This window comes from Schistocerca americana, chromosome 2 (genome assembly GCF_021461395.2).
Source record: "Schistocerca americana isolate TAMUIC-IGC-003095 chromosome 2, iqSchAmer2.1, whole genome shotgun sequence".
Taxonomy (NCBI): domain Eukaryota; kingdom Metazoa; phylum Arthropoda; class Insecta; order Orthoptera; family Acrididae; genus Schistocerca; species Schistocerca americana.
In genome coordinates this window covers 253,047,633-253,066,636 of record NC_060120.1, presented here as the reverse complement: position 1 = coordinate 253,066,636, position 19,004 = coordinate 253,047,633, and the positions used below count along the sequence as shown (strand labels likewise).

Here is a 19,004-nt window from a genome sequence, read left to right as displayed (position 1 = left end):
CGTCCCAGCGTGTGCTGGCAGCAGTACGGTGTACCACTCCTCAGTCGTAAGTATTTACACAAAAACAACAGGTTTAAGACATAAAAAAATAAAATATTTTCACAGTTTTTTAAATGTATTAAAATGATTTCACTTTGATGTTTTTTGGGAGAGATATTGAAAAAAAAACTGACGGAACCCTACACTGCACTGAAATGGCATGGGCATTTACTGATAGGGGAGAGATTGAATGATTCTGGTAGTGTGACGTGTGAATTGTCACTGGAGCAGTAGCGCTAATATTTGAGAACGCTTGTAATGCGGGAGGGTCAGTGGTAGGGAGGCATAGGGTTTGGGACAGTTGTAACTAAGATGGAGGCCAGGTTGTGAAGAAGAAAGACGATAGGGAGTGGGATGGATCTGGAAAGGAGGCTAAATGTCGTCGCGAAATTCAATGATTGGGGGAGGACGTCTGTTCGAAATGCACAGGGAGACGATTTGGAGAGTGTGCAGATGTATATTTGGTGGGATCTGATACTTTAGGCGCATCAGCTTGCTGCAATTAGATATGAGAGAGAGGAAACAAAGGTATTGTTCCAGTCACGCTTGCAGGATGTATAGCATGTACGAAGGTGTTCAGTGCGTGTGAGTAGGGAGGAGAAAGAGATGATGTGTGTTTGTAGACTGAAGCGACGAATGAAAATTTGTACCAAGGCCGTGTTTCGAACGCAAGTCTCCTGCTGTCTGGCCGGATGCGCTAATCACTACGCCGCCCTGGCGCAGTGGCTTTGCACGACTGCACGCACTGCCCTAGCACGCCTCCCTATTCAATCCAAATTCCCATTCACGCCTCAGCCCACTTGGTGTTGCCCCTAAACTCTGACAGCAATGTACAGGCTCCGCAGCTTATTGGAATATCATCTCAGCAGCGAACGAAAGGTGGGATCCTGCCTGAAACCCAGGCATAGGTGCTTTAATCAAATGAAACTATATGGTTCGAGAGACGTTTCCAATTTTCAAACACCTGTGATGTATATATGCAGACTGAAGTGATGAATAAAAATTTGTACCAAGGCCGGAATTCGAACCCGGCTCATCTGCGCACTAGTCAGATGCGCCAATCTCCACGTCAGCCTGGAAAGAGGTGAACCGGTAAAGGATTCGTGCAGGGGAGGGCAGACGGATGCGGAAGGCACTGCAGAGTGTGTAATAACGAGGGTTTGGAGTGAGTGATGGAATTTCACTGGAGCAGATATATACGTCATGTTGGCACAAAAGAGGATGCGACGGATTAAGTCTTTGTAGAAGTATGTGACTGCACGGTAAGTGGGTCACGTCTATTGTAGATATTAGTTCAGGAAGGGCATCGGCCACATGACTCCCCAAAATCAGCGCCATTGGTAACGTGCTAGGTAGGCAGTAACCTGAACAGGAACCCACGTCCGCAGGCGAACGCAGCGTCTTGCAAGCAGTAGGTACAGGTGAACAGGTATGTCCTTTCTTCCTAGCTGTCCGAAAGGATTTTGGAAAACTAACATATCCTCGACTGATAGCCTACAACGAGCGCACGGAACGTTACGAGCGTGATGGGGCAGTGGTTAAGACGCTGAACTCGTTTTCGGGAGAGCGCTAGGTCGAATACTGGCCAGCCATCAAGATGTAGCGTTTCCGTGGTTTTTCTAAATCGCCAGGGCAAACACTGGATTGTTTCTTTGAAAAGGACACGGCCGATTTCTTTCCCCAGTCCGAGCTCGTGCTTCGTCTCTAATGATTTTTTGGTCGACGGGACGTTAAACGGCGATGTTCCGTCGTTATATCAAGTGCGCCCACAGGTCTGGGCATAGGCTCCTGTTTAAGGCATCTGGTGTGCCCCACACGGCCTAGACGTTTATGTGGCGAATTTAGTAACACACTGTGCAGTCTACTAGCCACTGCAGAGTCGTCCCATAGAGTATACTCATCATTGTTTGTCCCGTTGTCCGACCTTTACTCATTTCACCTCACAAGCAAATCGGGAGAAAATGATCCTCTTTTTCCGTATAATATGCGAGATATACAAGTAAAGAGAGTGAAATCGCTGCTCACTATATCGCACCCATTGATGCTTCAAACTTCCCCTGACAAAATGATGCAAGAATAAAGTCGTCTTTCTTCAGTTTCAACATTTTGTTAATGCAGGATCAGCAACCTCTTTTTACTACTTCATGAAGCGTTTATTAGCAAACTTGCCACAGTTGCAGTGCAAACGTTTGGCGATCAGGGTCCCAGTTTGATTCTGACTTGCTAGGTAAACACATGTCGACTGTGATAGTCATCTACGATCACTTTATAAAGCATGCACTGTCACTGTGTGTCCATTATTAAGATCGGGGCCCTTTCAGTGCAGCCCAGTAGATCGGGCTCGAGAATGAACCAGTTGGGTCGAAACTAGTCCCCAGACATATGTACTACAACTGTGATAGATGTGTTATAATACACGCTTCATGAAAGTCGTCTTTCTTCCAAAGATTTTGATCTTAGATGTATGAGCATCTCAATGACTCTCTCGTTCTGACTGGATAAGTAGGTTACGAAACTGGCAGTACGCCTTTCAATTCCTTCAGTCCAAAAAGCGTGTGGCACCGAGAGAGAAATGATGACCTGACCAAGCCATCCACCTCTTGTTCTATCCTTTGCCCTAAGGCGCCATCAGACGGCAGTAACAGAGGGATCAGATAAGCAGGGTCCTCTCCCTGTCACTGATTTTAGTTTGATTAACAGGAGCCGCTACTTCTCCCTCAAGCATGTTCTCAGTCCTTCTCACCTGCTGGAGTAGACGTCATTCCCGTCTCTCCCGCCAAAGTAAAAACGTCTCAATTATCGGAGATCCAACACAGCCTGCCTGTTTCACATTCAGGCATGATGAGGTGGTCAGCTAAAAAGGCGTGCGAAGCCCTTCGCCTTTACCCTTTATTGTGACCTATTAACAATCCCCAACATCAGAACAGTAGTCAAGAACAAGTGGCACTGTAAGTCAGTCAGCACCGCACAATGGTATCAGAGAATCTTCAGATATGTAGCGACACAGTTTCGGCAGAGTCGCCTGCATTCACTGTTCTCTATGTGTCTTGTGGTGCAATAACGTGTTACTACCTAAATCTGTCCTGATGTTTGGATAAGATCTCCCCTCCCTCTAGGGACGTCAGAGCTTAGACTGCTACATAGGTTTGTGGCCCATCTCTTACAGGCCATGAGACAGACAGACGATAAACGTCAGTTAGCGGAAACATATGGACTCATAAGCTCTATTCAGCTTCCATTCGGACGCGTTTCGGTCACTGACCTTTACCCTGATCGCCTCAATATTGATTTGTCTGAAGAGGACAATCACGACTAAGCAGAACAGCAGCTGCAGATAGGACCCGGATCGCGGCCCTTCCAAGGGCATGTTACGCCAATTAAGGGTCTCACTTGTCAGATCTTTGTCGTTGGATCGTCGCCTGGAGCGAAATATGGAAGTGTCTTCCAAGGATTCTTCCAGTAAGCATCGTAATCAACGGACCACAATTAATTTGTCGAAACAAATCTCATGTAGGTGACCAGTGATTATATCTGACTCTATCACTCTTCGCGAACAGCCACACTTGGATCGGCTTCCTAAGGAATCTCTTGTTGGGCTCTCACCCCCTTTCCCAGTTTCCGGAGATTGACTACAGTGTCGCTTGGCGAACGATCCAGCGTCAGCCTCTGGACGGCGACTCAAGCGTTCCTACTTATTTATGGTCCGAAGAAAAGTTACTGCTTCAGCTAGGAGTCATGTACCTACTGGTCGACAAAACCAGAGGGGGCGACAGTGATGGATCAGCAGTTTCAGACACCAGGAGTGCTACTGATGATACAGTGCCAGCCGCCGTATTTCTACCATAGGCTGAGTCCTTCAGCTGAGGGCGCTTACCGCTCGACATTAACCCCTGGGTCACCTCTATGTGCTCCTTCTTTATCAGTGGATGGACCGTTAGCAGATTACGATGAAGAAACTTTGGAGTGTGGTACGATAGGTGGGTTTACAGTTATTTGTCTTCCACTGCTTTGCATATGGACTGCCTTAGGCAGACACTTCAGATTCAAATGGCTCTGAGCACTATGGGACTTAACAGCTGAGGCCATCAGTCCCCCAGAATTTAGAAGTACTTAAAACTAACTAACCTAAGGACATCACACACATTCATGCCCGAGGCAGGATTCGAACCTGCGACAGTAGCAGTCGCACGGTTCCGGACTGAAGCGCCTTGAACCGCTCGGCCACCGCGGCCGGCGCAGACACTTTCTTTGGTGTTTTCAGGATGAATCTGACAGCGACTTTCACAAATTGCGAAACTCTCATCAGGAATGCCAGTCAGTCTCAAAATGAACTTGATTCGAGCAATGAATTTTGTTGTTCTTTACGCAGAAAATGAATCACCATGTCATGATGTTCATTGTATAGAGAAGTATTCTCATTGTTTAAGCAAGATATGTTGTCAGATTTATTGTGTGACGATTGTTGTGTACGAGAAGAAAGGAAGATTGGGATTTATTGGTCCATCGTCGAAAACATCTCTGAAGATGCTCAGAAAACATGAGGAGGAAGTCGGCCACGTGGTTTTCAAAGGAATCGTGATGGCATTAGCTTTGAGTAGTTTAGGGAAAGCACGCAAAACCCAAATACTGAAGACCAGACAGCAACTTTAGCCGGAATCCAGTGTCTTAACGACTCTGCCACGCAGCTTACTATCCCTCTCAGAATCGTGTGAAGGCTGGTCATGTGTTCTTCTATGGGATTCTAACCATCAGCTCTCTAAACAATATGATAAACCAACTAAAAGCCTCACTCATGTTGGTCACAGTACCAGACCAATCAGTAGATGCAGGCCTAGTCTACTTCCCTGCCTCACTAACACATTTTCTACACTTTGAATTCATATAGAACATAACTGATTCTTATGAGCTTGTAATTGGTTCAGCTCTTTCCAGTACGTGTGAGGCGTTGCAAGGTTGACGCTGTACGTTCTCAAACTTACCGTCAACTCGTCAAATATTAGCAAATATTAGTACATGCAATTCCTTACCACATTCATAGATGACTGATGTTGTGTTTCAGGTCACCTGACGACCCTTGGACAGGAAAATACTGCAACTCATGCCAGCTACAACGCAGCCTCACTAGCGCAGATAAGGACTATGACAGCGGTATGTACATCGGCAACAACAGCATGTGCCTCAAACTCCTTGAAGCAAACCAGTCTTCGTGTGCCACGTGGCCGGTTCCCACACTCACTGTGATCACCCCAAGACTCTTTCATGAGGCCACAGTGAGCGGACTGAAAGACAACTGGCACATGGTCTCTGAGCCGCTTCATGAAGTCGAGATGAAGACAAATGTCAAGAAGTTACCAACGGCAACCTTGAGTTCCCTTGAAAGACATCCTCCTGGGCACATCTCCTCGGATCGACAAGCGAACACACCACTCCTGAAAACATTGCCGGCCTCAAGACAGTCATCCAGAAAATCTCTTGCAAGGCAGTCTACAGTGAAGACGACAGTCTCGGAACGACAAGCCCAACGTGCGAGTGACAGAAAGGCTGATGTGTTAGAGCAGCTTTCAGGGCCATCTGCTGGGATACGAGTAGTAAGACAAATGAACTCAGTGAGTAATCGTCGAGATGTGAGGACTGGGAGACATTCATGGCTGAAACATTCATCAACACATCGACGGCTCGAACGAGATACAGATCAGCTGTATAGGAATTCTATTGAGAGACTTGTACCTGTAACTTCTGTTTCTCTCAAGAGGAAACCACCAGTAAGGTCTACAACCTCAAATACGCACAAAAACTCCATGTCTGTCTCTGTGGACCATGGTCGAGAAAGGCAAACAACTTCTAGATCTGTCTCCCTAGATCGTCGGGAAGAACGAAGTGCTGAGCGACTGTATCGGGAATCATCCGGAAGGAGGTTATCTGCGACGTCTTTGGCACAAGATCGTCGCCAGGAACGGAATGTGGAAATACTTTCTAGGGATGACTCTGGAAGACGATCCACTTCTAGGTCTATCTCCCTGGATCGTCGACAACAACGAAGTGCTGAGCGCCTGTCTCGAGATTCCTCTGAAAGGAGATTACTTGCTAGGTCTTTGGAACAAGATCGTCGCCAGGAAAGGAATGTAGAGCGACATTCTAGGGATGACTCTGAACGACGATCCACTTCTAGGTCTGTCTCCCTTGACCGTCGACAAGAACGAATTACTCAGCGCCTGTCTCGAGAATCCTCTGAAAGCAGGTTACTTGCTAGGTCTTTGGCACAAGATGGTCGCCAGGAGCGGAATGTGGTGCGTCATTCTAGGGATGACTCTGAAAGACAATCCACGTCTAGACCTGTCTCCCTGAATCGTCGACAAGAACGAATTTCTGAACGTCTGTCACGAGAATCCTCTGAAAGGAGGTTACTTGCTACGTCTTACGAACAAGATCGTCGCCAGGAAAGGAATGTGGCGCGACATTCTAGGGATGACTCAGAACGACGATCCACTTCTAGGTCTGTCTCCCTTGACCGTCGACAAGATCGAAGTGCTGAGCGCCTGTCTCGAGAATCCTCTGAAAGGAGGTTACTTGCTAGGTCTTTGGAACAAGATCGTCGCCAGGAAAGGAATGTGGAGCGACTTTCTAGGGATGACTCTGAACGACGATCCACTTCTAGGTCTGTCTCCCAGACGCGTCCACAAGTACAAAGTCCTGAACGTCTGTCTCGAGGATCCTATGAAAGGAGATTACTTGCTAGGTCATTGGAACAAGATCGTCGCCTGGAACGGAATGTGGAAATACTTTCTAGCGATGACTCTGGAAGACGATCCACTTCTAGGTCTGTCTCCCTGGATCGTCGACAACAACGAAGTGCTCAGCGCCTGTCTCGAGATTCCTCTGAAAGGAGATTACTTGCTAGGTCTTTGGAACAAGATCGTCGCCAGGAAAGGAATGTGGAGCGACATTCTAGGGATGACTCTGAACGACGATCCACGTCTAGGTCTGTCTCCCTTGACAGTCGACAAGAACGAAGTGCTGAGCGCCTGTCTCGAGAATCCTCTGAAAGGAGGTTACTTGCTAGGTCTTTGGCACAAAATGGTCGCCAGGAACGGAATGTGGTGCGGCTTTCTAGGGATGACTCTGAAAGACAATCCACCTCTAGACCTGTCTCCCTGAATCTTCGACATGAACGAATTTCTGAACGTCTGTCACGAGAATTCTCTGAAAGGAGGCTACTTGCTAGGTCTTACGAACAAGATCGTCGCCAGGAAAGGAAAGTGGAGCGACATTCTAAGGATGACTCTGAACGACGATCCACTTCTAGGTCTGTCTCCCTTGACCATCGACAAGATCGAAGTGCTGAGCGCCTGTCTCGAGAATCCTCTGAAAGGAGGTTACTTGCTAGGTCTTTGGAACACGATCGTCGCCAGGAACGGACTATGGAACGACTTCCAACGAAATCCTCTGAAAGACGTTCCAGTGTTAGATCTGTCTCCCTGGATCGTCGGCAAGAACGAAGTGCTGAGCGCTTGTCTCTAGAATCCTCTGATAGGAGATTACTTGCTAGATCTTTGGAACAAGATCGTCGCCTGGAACAAAATGTGGAAATACTTTCTAGGGATGACTCTGGAAGACGATCCACTTCTAGGTCTGTCTCCCTGGATCGTCGACAAGAACGAAGTGCTGAGCGCCTGTCTCGAGAATCCTCTGAAAGGAGGTTACTTGCTAGGTCTTTGGAACAAGATCGTCGCCAGGAACGGACTATGGAACGACTTCCAATGAAATCCTCTGAAAGACGTTCCACTGTTAGATCTATCTCCCTTGATCGTCGGCTAGAACGAAGTGCTGAGCGCCTGTCTCTAGAATCCTCTGAACGGAAGCTACTTGCTAGGTCTTTGGAAGAAGATCGTCACCAGGAACGGACTATGGAACGACTTCCAACGAAATCCTCTGAAAGACGTTCCAGTGTTAGATCCGCCTCCCTGGATCGTCAGCAAGAACGAAGTGCTGAGCGCCTGTCTCGAGAATCCTCTGAAAGGAGGTCACTTGCTAGGTCTTTGGAAGAAGATCATCGCCTGGAACGGAATGTGGAAATATTTTCGAGGGAGGACTCTGGAAGACGATCCACTTCTAGGTCTGTCTCCCTGGATCGTCGACAACAACGAAGTGCTGAGCGCCTGTCTCGAGATTCCTCTGAAAGGAGATTACTTGCTTGGTCTTTGGAACAAGATCGTCGCCAGGAAAGGAATGTGGAGCGACTTTCTAGGGATGACTCTGAACGACGATCCACTTCTAGGTCTGTCTCCCTTGACCATCGACAAGATCGAAGTGCTGAGCGCCTGTCTCAAGAATCCTCTGAAAGGAGGTTACTTGCTAGGTCTTTGAAACAAGATCGTCGCCAGGAAAGGAATGTGGAGCGACTTTCTAGGGATGACTCTGAACGACGATCCACTTCTAGGTCTGTCTCCCAGAATCGTCGACAAGAACAAAGTCCTGAACGTCTGTCACGAGGATCCTGTGAAAGAAGATTACTTGCTAGGTCATTGGAACAAGATCGTCGCCTGGAACGGAATGTGGAAATACTTTCTAGCGATGACTCTGGAAGACGATCCACTTCTAGGTCTGTCTCCCTGGATCGTCGACAACAACGAAGCGCTGAGCGCCTGTCTCGAGATTCCTCTGAAAGGAGATTACTTGCTAGGTCTTTGGAACAAGATCGTCGCCAGGAACGGACTATGGAACGACTTCCAACAAAATCCTCTGAAAGACGTTCCACTGTTAGATCTATCTCCCTTGATCGTCGGCAAGAACGAAGTGCTGAGCGTCTGTCACGAGAATCCTCTGAACGGAGGTTACTTGTTAGCTCTTTGGAACAATATCGTCGCCAGGAACAGACTATGGAACGAATTCCAATGAAATCCTCTGAAAGACGTTCCAGTATTAGATCTGTCTCCCTGGATCGTCGGCAAGTACGAAGTGCTGAGCGCCTGCCTCGAGAATCCTCTGAACGGAGGTTACTTGCTAGCTCTTTGGAACAAGATCGTCGCCTGGAACGGAATGTGGAAATACGTTCTAGGGATGACTCTGGAAGACGATCCACTTCTAGGTCTGTCTCCCTGGATCGTCGACAAGAACGAAGTGCTGAGCGCCTGTCTCGAGAATCCTCTGAAAGGAAGTTACTTGCTAGGTCTTTGGAACAAGATCGTCGCCAGGAACGGACTATGGAACGACTTCCAACAAAATCCTCCGGAAGACGTTCCACTATTAGATCTATCTCCCTTGATCGTCGGCAAGAACGAAGTGCTGAGCGCCTGTCTCGAGAATCCTCTGAAAGGAGATTACTTGCTAGGTCTTTGGAACAAGATCGTCGACAGGAGCGGACTATGGAGCGACTTCCAACAAAATCTTCTGAAAGACGTTCCACTGTTACATCTGTCTCCCTTGATCGTCAGCAAGAACGAAGTGCTGAGCGCCTGTCTCGAGAATCCTCTGAACGGAGGTTACTTTCTAGGTCTTTGGAACAAGATCGTCGCCAGGAATGGCCTATGGAACGACTTCAAACAAAATCCTCTGAAAGACGTTCCACTGTTAGATCTATCTCCCTTGATCGTCGACAAGAACGAAGTTCTGAGCGCCTGTCTCGAGAATTCTCTGAAAGGAGAATACTTGCTAGGTCTTTGGAACAAGATCGTCGCCAGGAACGGACTATGGAACGACTTCCAACAAAATCCTCTGAAAGACGTTCCACTGTTAGATCTATCTCCCTTGATCGTCGGCAAGAACGAAGTGCTGAGCGCCTGTCTAGAGAATCCTCTGAACGGAGGTTACTTGCTAGGTCTTTGGATCAAGATCGTCGCCAGGAACGGACTATGGAACGGCTTCCAACAAAAACCTCTGAAAGACGTTCCACTGTTAGATCTGTCTCCGTTGATAGTCGGCAAGAACGAAGTGATGAACGCCTGTCTCGAGAATCCTCTGAACGGAGGTTACTTACTACGTCTTTGGAACAAGATCGTTTCCTGGAACGGAATGTGGAGCGACTTTCTAGGGATGACTCTGAAAGACGATCCACTTCTAGATCTGTCTCCATGAATCGTCGACAAGAACGAAGTGCTAAACGTCTGTCTCGAGAATCCTCTGAAAGGAGGTTACTTGCTAGGTCTTTGGAACAAGATCGTCGACAGGAACGGACTATGGAGCGACTTCCAACAAAATCCTCTGAAAGACGTTCCACTGTTAGATCTGTCTCCCTTTATCGTCGGCATGAACGAAGTGCTGAGCGCCTGTCTCGAGAATCTTCTGAACGGAGGTTACTTGCTAGGTCTTTGGAACAAGATCGTCGCCAGGAACGGCCTATGGAACGACTTCCAACAAAATCCTCTGAAAGACGTTCCACTGTTAGATCTATCTCCCTTGATCGTCGGCAAGAACGAAGTGCTGAGCGCCTGTCTCGAGAATCTTCTGAACGGAGGTTACTTGCTAGGTCTTTGGAACAAGATCGTCGCCAGGAACGGACTATGGAACGACTTCCAATGAAATCCTCTGAAAGACGTTCCAGTGTTAGATCTGTCTCCCTGGATCGTCGGCAAGAACGAAGTGCTGAGCGCCTGTCTCGAGAATTCTCTGAACGGAGGTTACTTGCTAGGTCTTTGGAACAAGATCGTCGCCTGGAACGGAATGTGGAAATACTTTCTAGGGATGACTCTGGAAGACGATCCACTTCTAGGTCTGTCTCCCTGGATCGTCGACAAGAACGAAGTTCTGAGCGCCTGCCTCGAGAATCCTCTAAAAGGAGAATACTTGCTAGGTCTTTGGAACAAGATCGTCGCCAGGAACAGACTATGGAACGACTTCCAACAAAATCCTCTGAAACACGTTCCACTGTTAGATCTATCTCCCTTGATCGTCGTCAAGAACGAAGTGCTGAGCGCCTGTCTCGAGAATCCTCTGAACGGAGGTTACTTGCTAGGTCTTTGGAACAAGATCGTCGCCAGGAACGGACTATGGAACGACTTCCAATGAAATCCTCTGAAAGACGTTCCACTGTTAGATCTGTCTCCGTTGATCGTCGGCAAGAACGAAGTGATGAGCGCCTGTCTCGAGAATCCTCTGAACGGAGGTTACTTGCTACGTCTTTGGAACGAGATCGTCCCCTGGAACGGAACGTGGAGCGACTTTCTAGGGATGACTCTGAAAGACGATCCACTTCTAGATCTGTCTCCCTGAATCGTCGACAAGAACGACGTGCTAAACGTCTGTATCGAGAATCCTCTGAAAGGAGGTTACTTGCTAGGTCTTTGGAACAAGATCGTCGACAGGAACGGACTATGGAACGAGTTCCAACAAAATCCTCTGAAAGACGTTCCACTGCTAGATCTGTCTCCTTGGATCGTCGGCAAGAACGAAATGCTGAACGCCTGTCTCTAGAATCCTCTGGAAGGAGGTTACTTGCTAGGTCTTTGGAACAAGATCGGCGCCAGGTACAGACTATGGAACGACTTCTGACGAAATCCTCTGAAAGACGTGCCACTGTTATATCTGTCTCCATGGATCGTCGGCAAGAACGAAGTTCTGAGCGCCTGTCTCGAGAATCCTCTGAAAGAAGTGTAATTGCGGCCTCTTTGGCACAAGATCGTCGCCAGGTACGAAATATGGAACGAGTTTCTAGGGGTGCCTCTGAAAGACGGTCTACTGTTATATCTGCCTCCCTGGGTCGTCGACAAGAAGGTAGTGCTGATCGTCTGTCTCGAGAATCCTCTGAAAGAAGGTTACTTGCTAGGTCTTTGGCACAAGATCGTCACCAGGTACGGAATATGGGACGACTTTCTATGGGTGCCTCTGAAAAACAATCGACTTTTAGGTCTGTCTACTTGGACCGTTGGCATGAACGAAGTGCTGAGTATCTTTCTCGAGAGTCGTCTGAAAGGAGTCTACTTGTGAGATCTTTAGAGCTAGATCTTCGCCAGGTACGAAAAATGCAACAGCTCTCAAAGGATACTTCAGAGAGGCTATCAACTACCAGATCTGTCTCCCTGGATATTCGGCAAGAAAGAAGAGCTGAACATTTGTCTCGTGAATCCTCTAGTAGGCATTCACTTGCCTGGTCTTCATCGCTGGATCGTCGCCAAGAGCGTAATATTGTGGTACATGCTGAAGATTCTTCTAGGAAGCATCGTTATCAATGGACTGCAGTTCGTTTGTCGAGAGACATCTCACACAAGCGATCAGTGATTAAATCTTACCTAATCAGTCTTAGTCAGCGGCGGAACGTGGATCTGCTTCGGAAGCAATCTCTTGTTAGACTAGCAACGTCTCTGCCTCTTTCAGGAGATCGACTAAATCGTCGTCTGCAGAAGGAGCTAACGCTGAGCACTGGACGACGACTCACGAGTTCCTCCTTATTTATGGATCGAAGAACAGATGCTGCTTCTGTTATGAGTTATTTACCAGCTGGTCGACAGAACCAGGCAGGCGACATTGACGGATCAGCAGTTTCAGACACCAGGAGTACCGCTGATAATACACGGGCAGCCGCCATATTCCTACCAAAGACTGAGTCCTTCAGCTGGGGACGCTTACCGCTCGATATTAACCTCTGGATCGCCTCTATCGTGTTAATCCTGATTCAATGGATGGACCACTCGCAGAAAGGGGTGCAGAGACACTGGAGTGTGGTAAGATAGGCAATATTGACGCTTTTATCTCTTCTGGTGCTTTTCATATGCACTGCCTTAGTCTGACACTTTCTCTGGTGTTTCAGGACGAATCCGCGAGCGAGGCTTCGTCTGGGAAGATGAACTGGGACGGAGTTGGCAGGTACTTCCACCGAAATTTGTAGTATAGACTGCTGTAGACAGCAAAAGTTCGCTGTGCTCCATTTATAACCTCTTGTCCCATTACTTCACATTCTTAACTGCAGCAGCACCCAGATATACTTTGTGACGATTGAAAGTGGCACACATAATATGAAGGGCTTATTTCAATTGTGGTACAAGTACATTTTTGTTCATATTGAGAGACGGAGTCCTAAAGTTAAATGAGCGTTGAAAAATCTGCAGTTGAGATACCAGAAATATTCAAGCATATGGCTTCTTGCTAGAGATGAACCTTTCTTTGTTTATTTGGCTCATTAATTTCAGAAGCATTATAGACAGAAAAGTGGAGGGAATGGACTTTTACCACTATTGAAATAAGCCCTTCATATGTTTGATAGTTGTATTGTGAGGGAAGTATGCACGATACTTGCAAGGGAAAATAATCATGTCTAAGAGAAGCACGGCTCGTAAAACTATTAAACGAAAAGGAACAATAGGGTCTAATATCTTGCAATCTCCAATATTGTACTTCACTAAACGCTCCACATTAGTTTTATTTTCAGGAGACTCTCTCCCTCTGCACTATACTTTTTTCTTAGATATGGAAGATGGTGTTACGATTCGCAGCCAGTGTTCCCAGTTGTCCACCATTTTTCAGTCCTCTTGTGTCTTATGGATTGCAGTTCCTGATCAATTTACAGTCTAGATGGTAAAAAAAAAAGAGAATAAGTAGGTATTTAGTAAGTGGCAACAATAAAGACAAACAAGGTCTTACTGAGCGTCTGACGAGGCAGATTTTACGTGGATCGACTACATTTATAGCTAGACGCGGCAAATACGGGTCCCACGAGAGAAGCGATCAGTATCGCAAAAAATGTTACATTCAAAATTCACACAGGCTTAGGTTAGGCACATATTGTTTCCTCCGTCCTACAGGACGCGAATTGCTACGACGTTAAAAGTAGGGGAATCCGGCTTCATACATAGAGCTATCGAGAATATTACAGCCACTAGTAGTACAACAAGGAATAGGGAAATTATGCCGACACCCCGTGGATCCTTCAGCACTGGCCATACTGTGGCTAGCGAAGTGTGGATGTATACTAACTGACCAGAAGAATCCCGACACCTATTAGTGGCGATTCGCCCTTATGATAGCTTGAACTCTGTTAGGAACACCTTCAGCGAGGTGTCTAAATGTATGTAGAGGAATGGCAGCCCATTCTCCCTCAAGAGCCGAAACCAGGGAAGGTAGTAATATCGGACCCTGGGATTTGGAACGAACTCGGCGTTATAACTGATCCGAAGGTGTTCGATTGGATTCTGATCGGGACTCTGGACAGGCTATTTCATTTCAGTAATATTATTGTCCACAGAGCACTGCCTCATAGATGTAACTTGTGACAAGGACCACTGTCATGCTCACACAAAGAGTCCTCCTCGGCGCAGTACCCATTGCTGTGAAATCTGTTCATATGTTTCCTCATACAGCTATTTCTTAAGCGGACCGAGAGGAACACATCGTAAGCACGAAAAACACCTCCCGTATCGTAGTTCCATCTGATAGATATTTCACTGCTGACACTACACATGACGGGATGTAACGCTCTCCAAGCATTCGCCAAACCAAAAGCCTTCCATGGAATTTGTACGGCAGATAGCGTGACTCATCACTCCAAGTCAGTGATTTCTCGTCAGCCACTGCCAAATGGCGTAGCTCTTTACGTCACCTCAAGCGCCGGTTAGCACAGACTACAGAAATGAGGGACTGCTCCACCACTGTACTCCCCCCCCCCCCCCTCCCCTTCTTTTAAATTCGCTACGGTCAGCCATCGTGCGAGCTGGACTGCTAGTAGAAATTTGGAACCTACGAATGATTCTTTTCGCTGATTTCGTGCATTTTTTTACAACCACGTTCCACAATGCTCGGCAGACTCTCTCGGCCCGTACAAGAAGTATGCCTGGCCTTGGTTTACCTGAGGTTATTTATTCCTCCGCGTTCCGACTTCACAGTCGCGTCACCGGTAGTTGAAATGTTCCTGATGGATTTGTCACTAACGTGACATCCGATACTAGTCCATGCTTGAAGTAGCTAAGCTCTTCTGACCGATTCATTTCGCTCTTACTGCTTCTCTACTGACAACAGCGTAGTCTCCGCCACCTTTTGTATTGGCGGTCCACCTGCCTTGAGACTGAGAGAGCAATTACATAATACGTGAGGGTGTTCCCATACTTTTGACCAAGTAGTGTAGAGGTTAGCCAGAGAAGGCAGCACTCATTTTAAAATAGTCCTAGTTACAAAGGCACTTCGTTCGCTATTCACAGTGCGAATAAATTTGAGGAGAGCACGTGGAGGAGACGTAACAAGAATAATGAAATAATAATAACAATAATACGACGAAAGTCTTGGTGTGCAAGTGGTCTTTTTTTAGGCAAAAACTCTCATAGTACTGGCTTCTACCTACACCGATGACGAGAATCTTTGCTGGGACTTAGCGTCATTTTCGCTCCTGGCGTTCCTTCGTATGTGTAAGGAGCGGTTTATTGCAACATTGCTCGCCTTCCAGTCAAACTGGTCAAAACTATGCTGTATACAGGATGAAAAGTATTTAAACCGACAAACTCTGGGAGGTTGTAGGGGACATCAAAACAAATATTTTTTCATAATGTCATTTTTTCCTATGAGGAGTATTTAAACCGGTAGAGGAAGATTTCTCTGGCGACAAATTAATTAAACCAACAAAAAAGTCCAGAGGGGACATATCTGGGGATCGAGGAGGCCATGGTACAGGATCTCCTATGCCAATCACGTTTCTGGGAACCGTCGGTCCAGAAATCGACGCACACGACGACTGAAATGTTCCGGCGCCCCGTCATGTTGGAACCACATGCGTTGTCTTGTAGGAAGCGGGACGTTTTCCAGCAATTCTGGTAATGCTCTGGCGAGAAAATTGTAATAGTGCCTGCCATTTAATGGCCTAGGTAGCAGATACGGCCCAGTTAAACAGTCCCCAACAGCACCAAGCCACACATTAACGAAGAACCGCACTTGATGAGCGCTAGTAACTGTGGCATGTGGGTTATCCTCACTCGAAACATGCGAATTGTGCATGTTGAAGACTCCATCACGCCCGAACGTTGCTTCATCGGTAAACAACACAAAGGATGGAAATGTAGGATGTGTCCCAGGTACCACTGCGAAAACTGTGCTCTGGGTGGATAATCAACTGGTTACAGGTTGTGGACAGGCTGTAAGTGAAATGGACGTAACAACTGCTCTCGAAGGACTGTTCTTACATTCGTGTGATTCGTCCCCATGTTACGTGCAATTGCACAAGTGCTGATTGAAGGATCCCGCTCCACATGCTGCAAGACAGCTTCCTCAATTTGCAACGTTCTTACCGTGCGACGGCGTCCCTTTCCAGGTAATCTGCTAAATGGCCCGGTCTCACGCAGAAGTTGGTACACAACAGCAAAGTTCGCATGATGCGAGATACGGCGATTAGGATATTGTTGTTGATAAACCCGCTGTGCAGCTCGTCCGTTGTGGTGCGCTACGTAGTACGCACCAACCATATCAGTGTACTCACTCCAGGCGCAACGCTCCATTAGCAAACAGAGACAATGCACTACTACACTGGAGGACAGCAGTTGCCTACAACTGAAGAGCGTAATACGCCCTCTAACAACTGAAGATCGTAATACGGCCTCTAACAACAGAAGAGCGTAATAAGGCCTCCACCGGTTTAAATACTCCTCATAGGAAAAAATGACATTAGGGAAAAATATTTATTTTGATATCCCATACAATCTCCCAGAGTTTGTCGGTTTAAACACTTTCCACCCTGTATGTGGATCACTTCGCCGGCTGCTGGAAAGGAAAGGCCCTCCGCCATACGAACTTCGGATGTTTGTGTGACGCATGGAAGTACCCCAGTTACTTACTCCCCTTTAGAATACTCGTACTTACACCGATTTTCATTCTGGGATTGTATCCCATTCATGATGCCTTCATATTCATGTCACAGAGGGAACGTATGTCTCTCTCAAATCGTCTTACGCTTTTAATTCAACAGCTCAGCTGTCTCTGTCTCGATCTTCTTTCACCGAAGCACCATTTTTTGTGAGCTTGTTCTCATTCGACATGAAACGTTACAGCTGCCGTTATGTGGTTGGCCTTGAAAATTATGGGGGACGAACTTGACCTTATGTCGAATGTTTCCAGTATGAATTGTTGTAGAGAAAGTAGCTAACTCAAGTTCGTTCTCACCGCTCTGTTTCTGAGTTGCAGTTCAACTGTTTCATTGTCAGCTGATGAAATGGGCGTGGCATGCGCAAACCTGCGGCGCTGACCACGCCCACGTGACAAAGCCACGCCCACCTGGCGCCGTCAGTGGCTGACGCTGAATCGATTTCAGTCCCCGATTACAGAGGGAGGCGCTTTCAGAATTGCGCTGCCGCACGACCATTAGTACTCCGTTTAGCATACAGACTAGGAATGCTAAGTTGTCGGAAAAGAGCGGTGTTCAATGACGTTCATGACGAATTAGTCAATATCGGTGTCACATTTCCACGAATGTTCTCTCTTTCTCTGTACCAGTTTTCTTGCTGTTAGACGTAGAAGGTGGTATTATGTTTCGAAATCAGAGATACTTGTTCTAAAACATTTTCAAGTTGGTTACAAGACATTAGCTGTGGTGAAAACTGGTGCCATTTAATACTAATCTTAGTCTTTTGTACCTATTCTATCATACAGTTAACATCTGCTTGTATTTTCCCAAACTGAGGCTAATGTTTTCCTAGATGCGCTGCTGACACGTATTTGTGACAGAGAGTAACTGTAGGCAATATACGAGTCTTTGCTGTACGATTGTAACTTCGTGATTTGTAATATATCACTGACTCATTTTGAAATACAGTTAATCCGCTGGTTTCTTTGCGAACTACGTATCGTGTGAATACTATACACTAATTACCCTGGTTTAAAGTGTATGAAGATTATAATCTACTTTCCCGTCAACGTCTGGTTCATTAAGGGCTAGATTGCAGATGTGATCAATTAGTCTTAAAGACTAAGGAACAGTCATTACGCGTTAACACCCACCGACTATCAGACGATTAGAGGTGGAGCACAGGCTTGGAAATGTCAAAAGAAAATCAGAAGCTGAATGACCAGACAGGATATTCGAACCATGGACTTTTCGAATGCGGGTCCAGTGGCTTATTACCGCGCCACTTCGCTCGATAAACACGCTTATATAGTGCTCTTCCCTCCAAGAGGATCGCCCGCGCAAGGCAAGGCTCGGGGTTCGGAGCTCGATAAGCAGTTTCAGTCTTTCAGGGAATTTCTTAGAAGCATACACTGCACTACATAACTATTCCTTCTAGCATTCTTAAGTGTATTAAAAAAAGAGCGAGCGCCAGTTCATGCCCAGCCGTCCAGGTTCACGTTTTTTTTCTAAATCAGTTCAAATGAATACTGGCATGATTCCTACGTTCTAGCCTGTCTGAGCTAAGTGCTCTGTCTTTAATTATCTCGAGATCGACGAAACGCTAAGTTTTTTTGATAACTGACTCGGCCTCTGCTTTGGACAGGAGCCTGTGGCAGCTGGCCGGGGGCGGCACCGCCTCCGCGCTGTCCGCCGCATGAGCCGCCCCCGACGCCACCTCTCCACCCCCCGACGCCGCCTCCAGCCTCGCCGCTAGTCGCCGCCAGCCGAGCCGTAGTGCAGACCCCAGCCGACGCTTCTAGGGACCACACTCGTATACAAAGACGAGAATAAATTATTTTTCTCTCAGGAAAAAAAAACAAAATATTTTTATTTCGAAGATAAAGTGTCTGTTCACTGATTTGTAACGTCAGACTTTTATCGATCTGTTACTGTGTTAATCGACAATGTATTTTACAGTTCGTTGTAGTGTAGAACCAAGAAACGTAGTTAATATTCAGATTACGAGTAGTTCGTGTAGCGCTAGCTAGAACATTCCTGTATATTCCACCTGTATACTGCTGTGACAAATTCTCCTGTACCTGTCATGTGGTAAATACAACATTAAACGGTATCATGGAAGCATAAATAGTGTATTCAATACCTGCTCACATTTCCATAATCTCCTAATTCCTCTTCTACATTGCAACCAGTCTGCAACATAAGCTACGAAAGGAAATTT

The 19,004-nt window shown here is 46.8% G+C and overlaps 1 protein-coding gene across 1 annotated transcript; it reads left to right on the top strand.

Annotated features, from left to right (window-relative positions):
- Window positions 1-9,401: 9,401 nt before the first annotated feature.
- Window positions 9,402-18,911, top strand: LOC124593931 (trichohyalin-like). Its single transcript, XM_047132281.1, has 3 exons — window positions 9,402-12,692; window positions 12,779-12,834; window positions 18,429-18,911. Exons 1-3 carry the CDS (start codon window positions 9,402-9,404, stop codon window positions 18,481-18,483), a joined length of 3,402 nt encoding a protein of 1,133 aa, XP_046988237.1. The 3' UTR covers window positions 18,484-18,911.
- Window positions 18,912-19,004: the final 93 nt, after the last annotated feature.

Bases quoted from the DNA above. Each gene is read 5' to 3' on its own strand.
- LOC124593931 (XM_047132281.1), top strand. From the start codon at position 9,402: ATGGAGCGACTTCCAACAAAATCTTCTGAAAGACGTTCCACTGTTACA. The intron at 12,693-12,778 runs GTAAGATAGGCA...CTGGTGTTTCAG, and splicing joins TGCAGAGACACTGGAGTGTG to GACGAATCCGCGAGCGAGGC. The intron at 12,835-18,428 runs GTACTTCCACCG...TGCTTTGGACAG, and splicing joins AACTGGGACGGAGTTGGCAG to GAGCCTGTGGCAGCTGGCCG.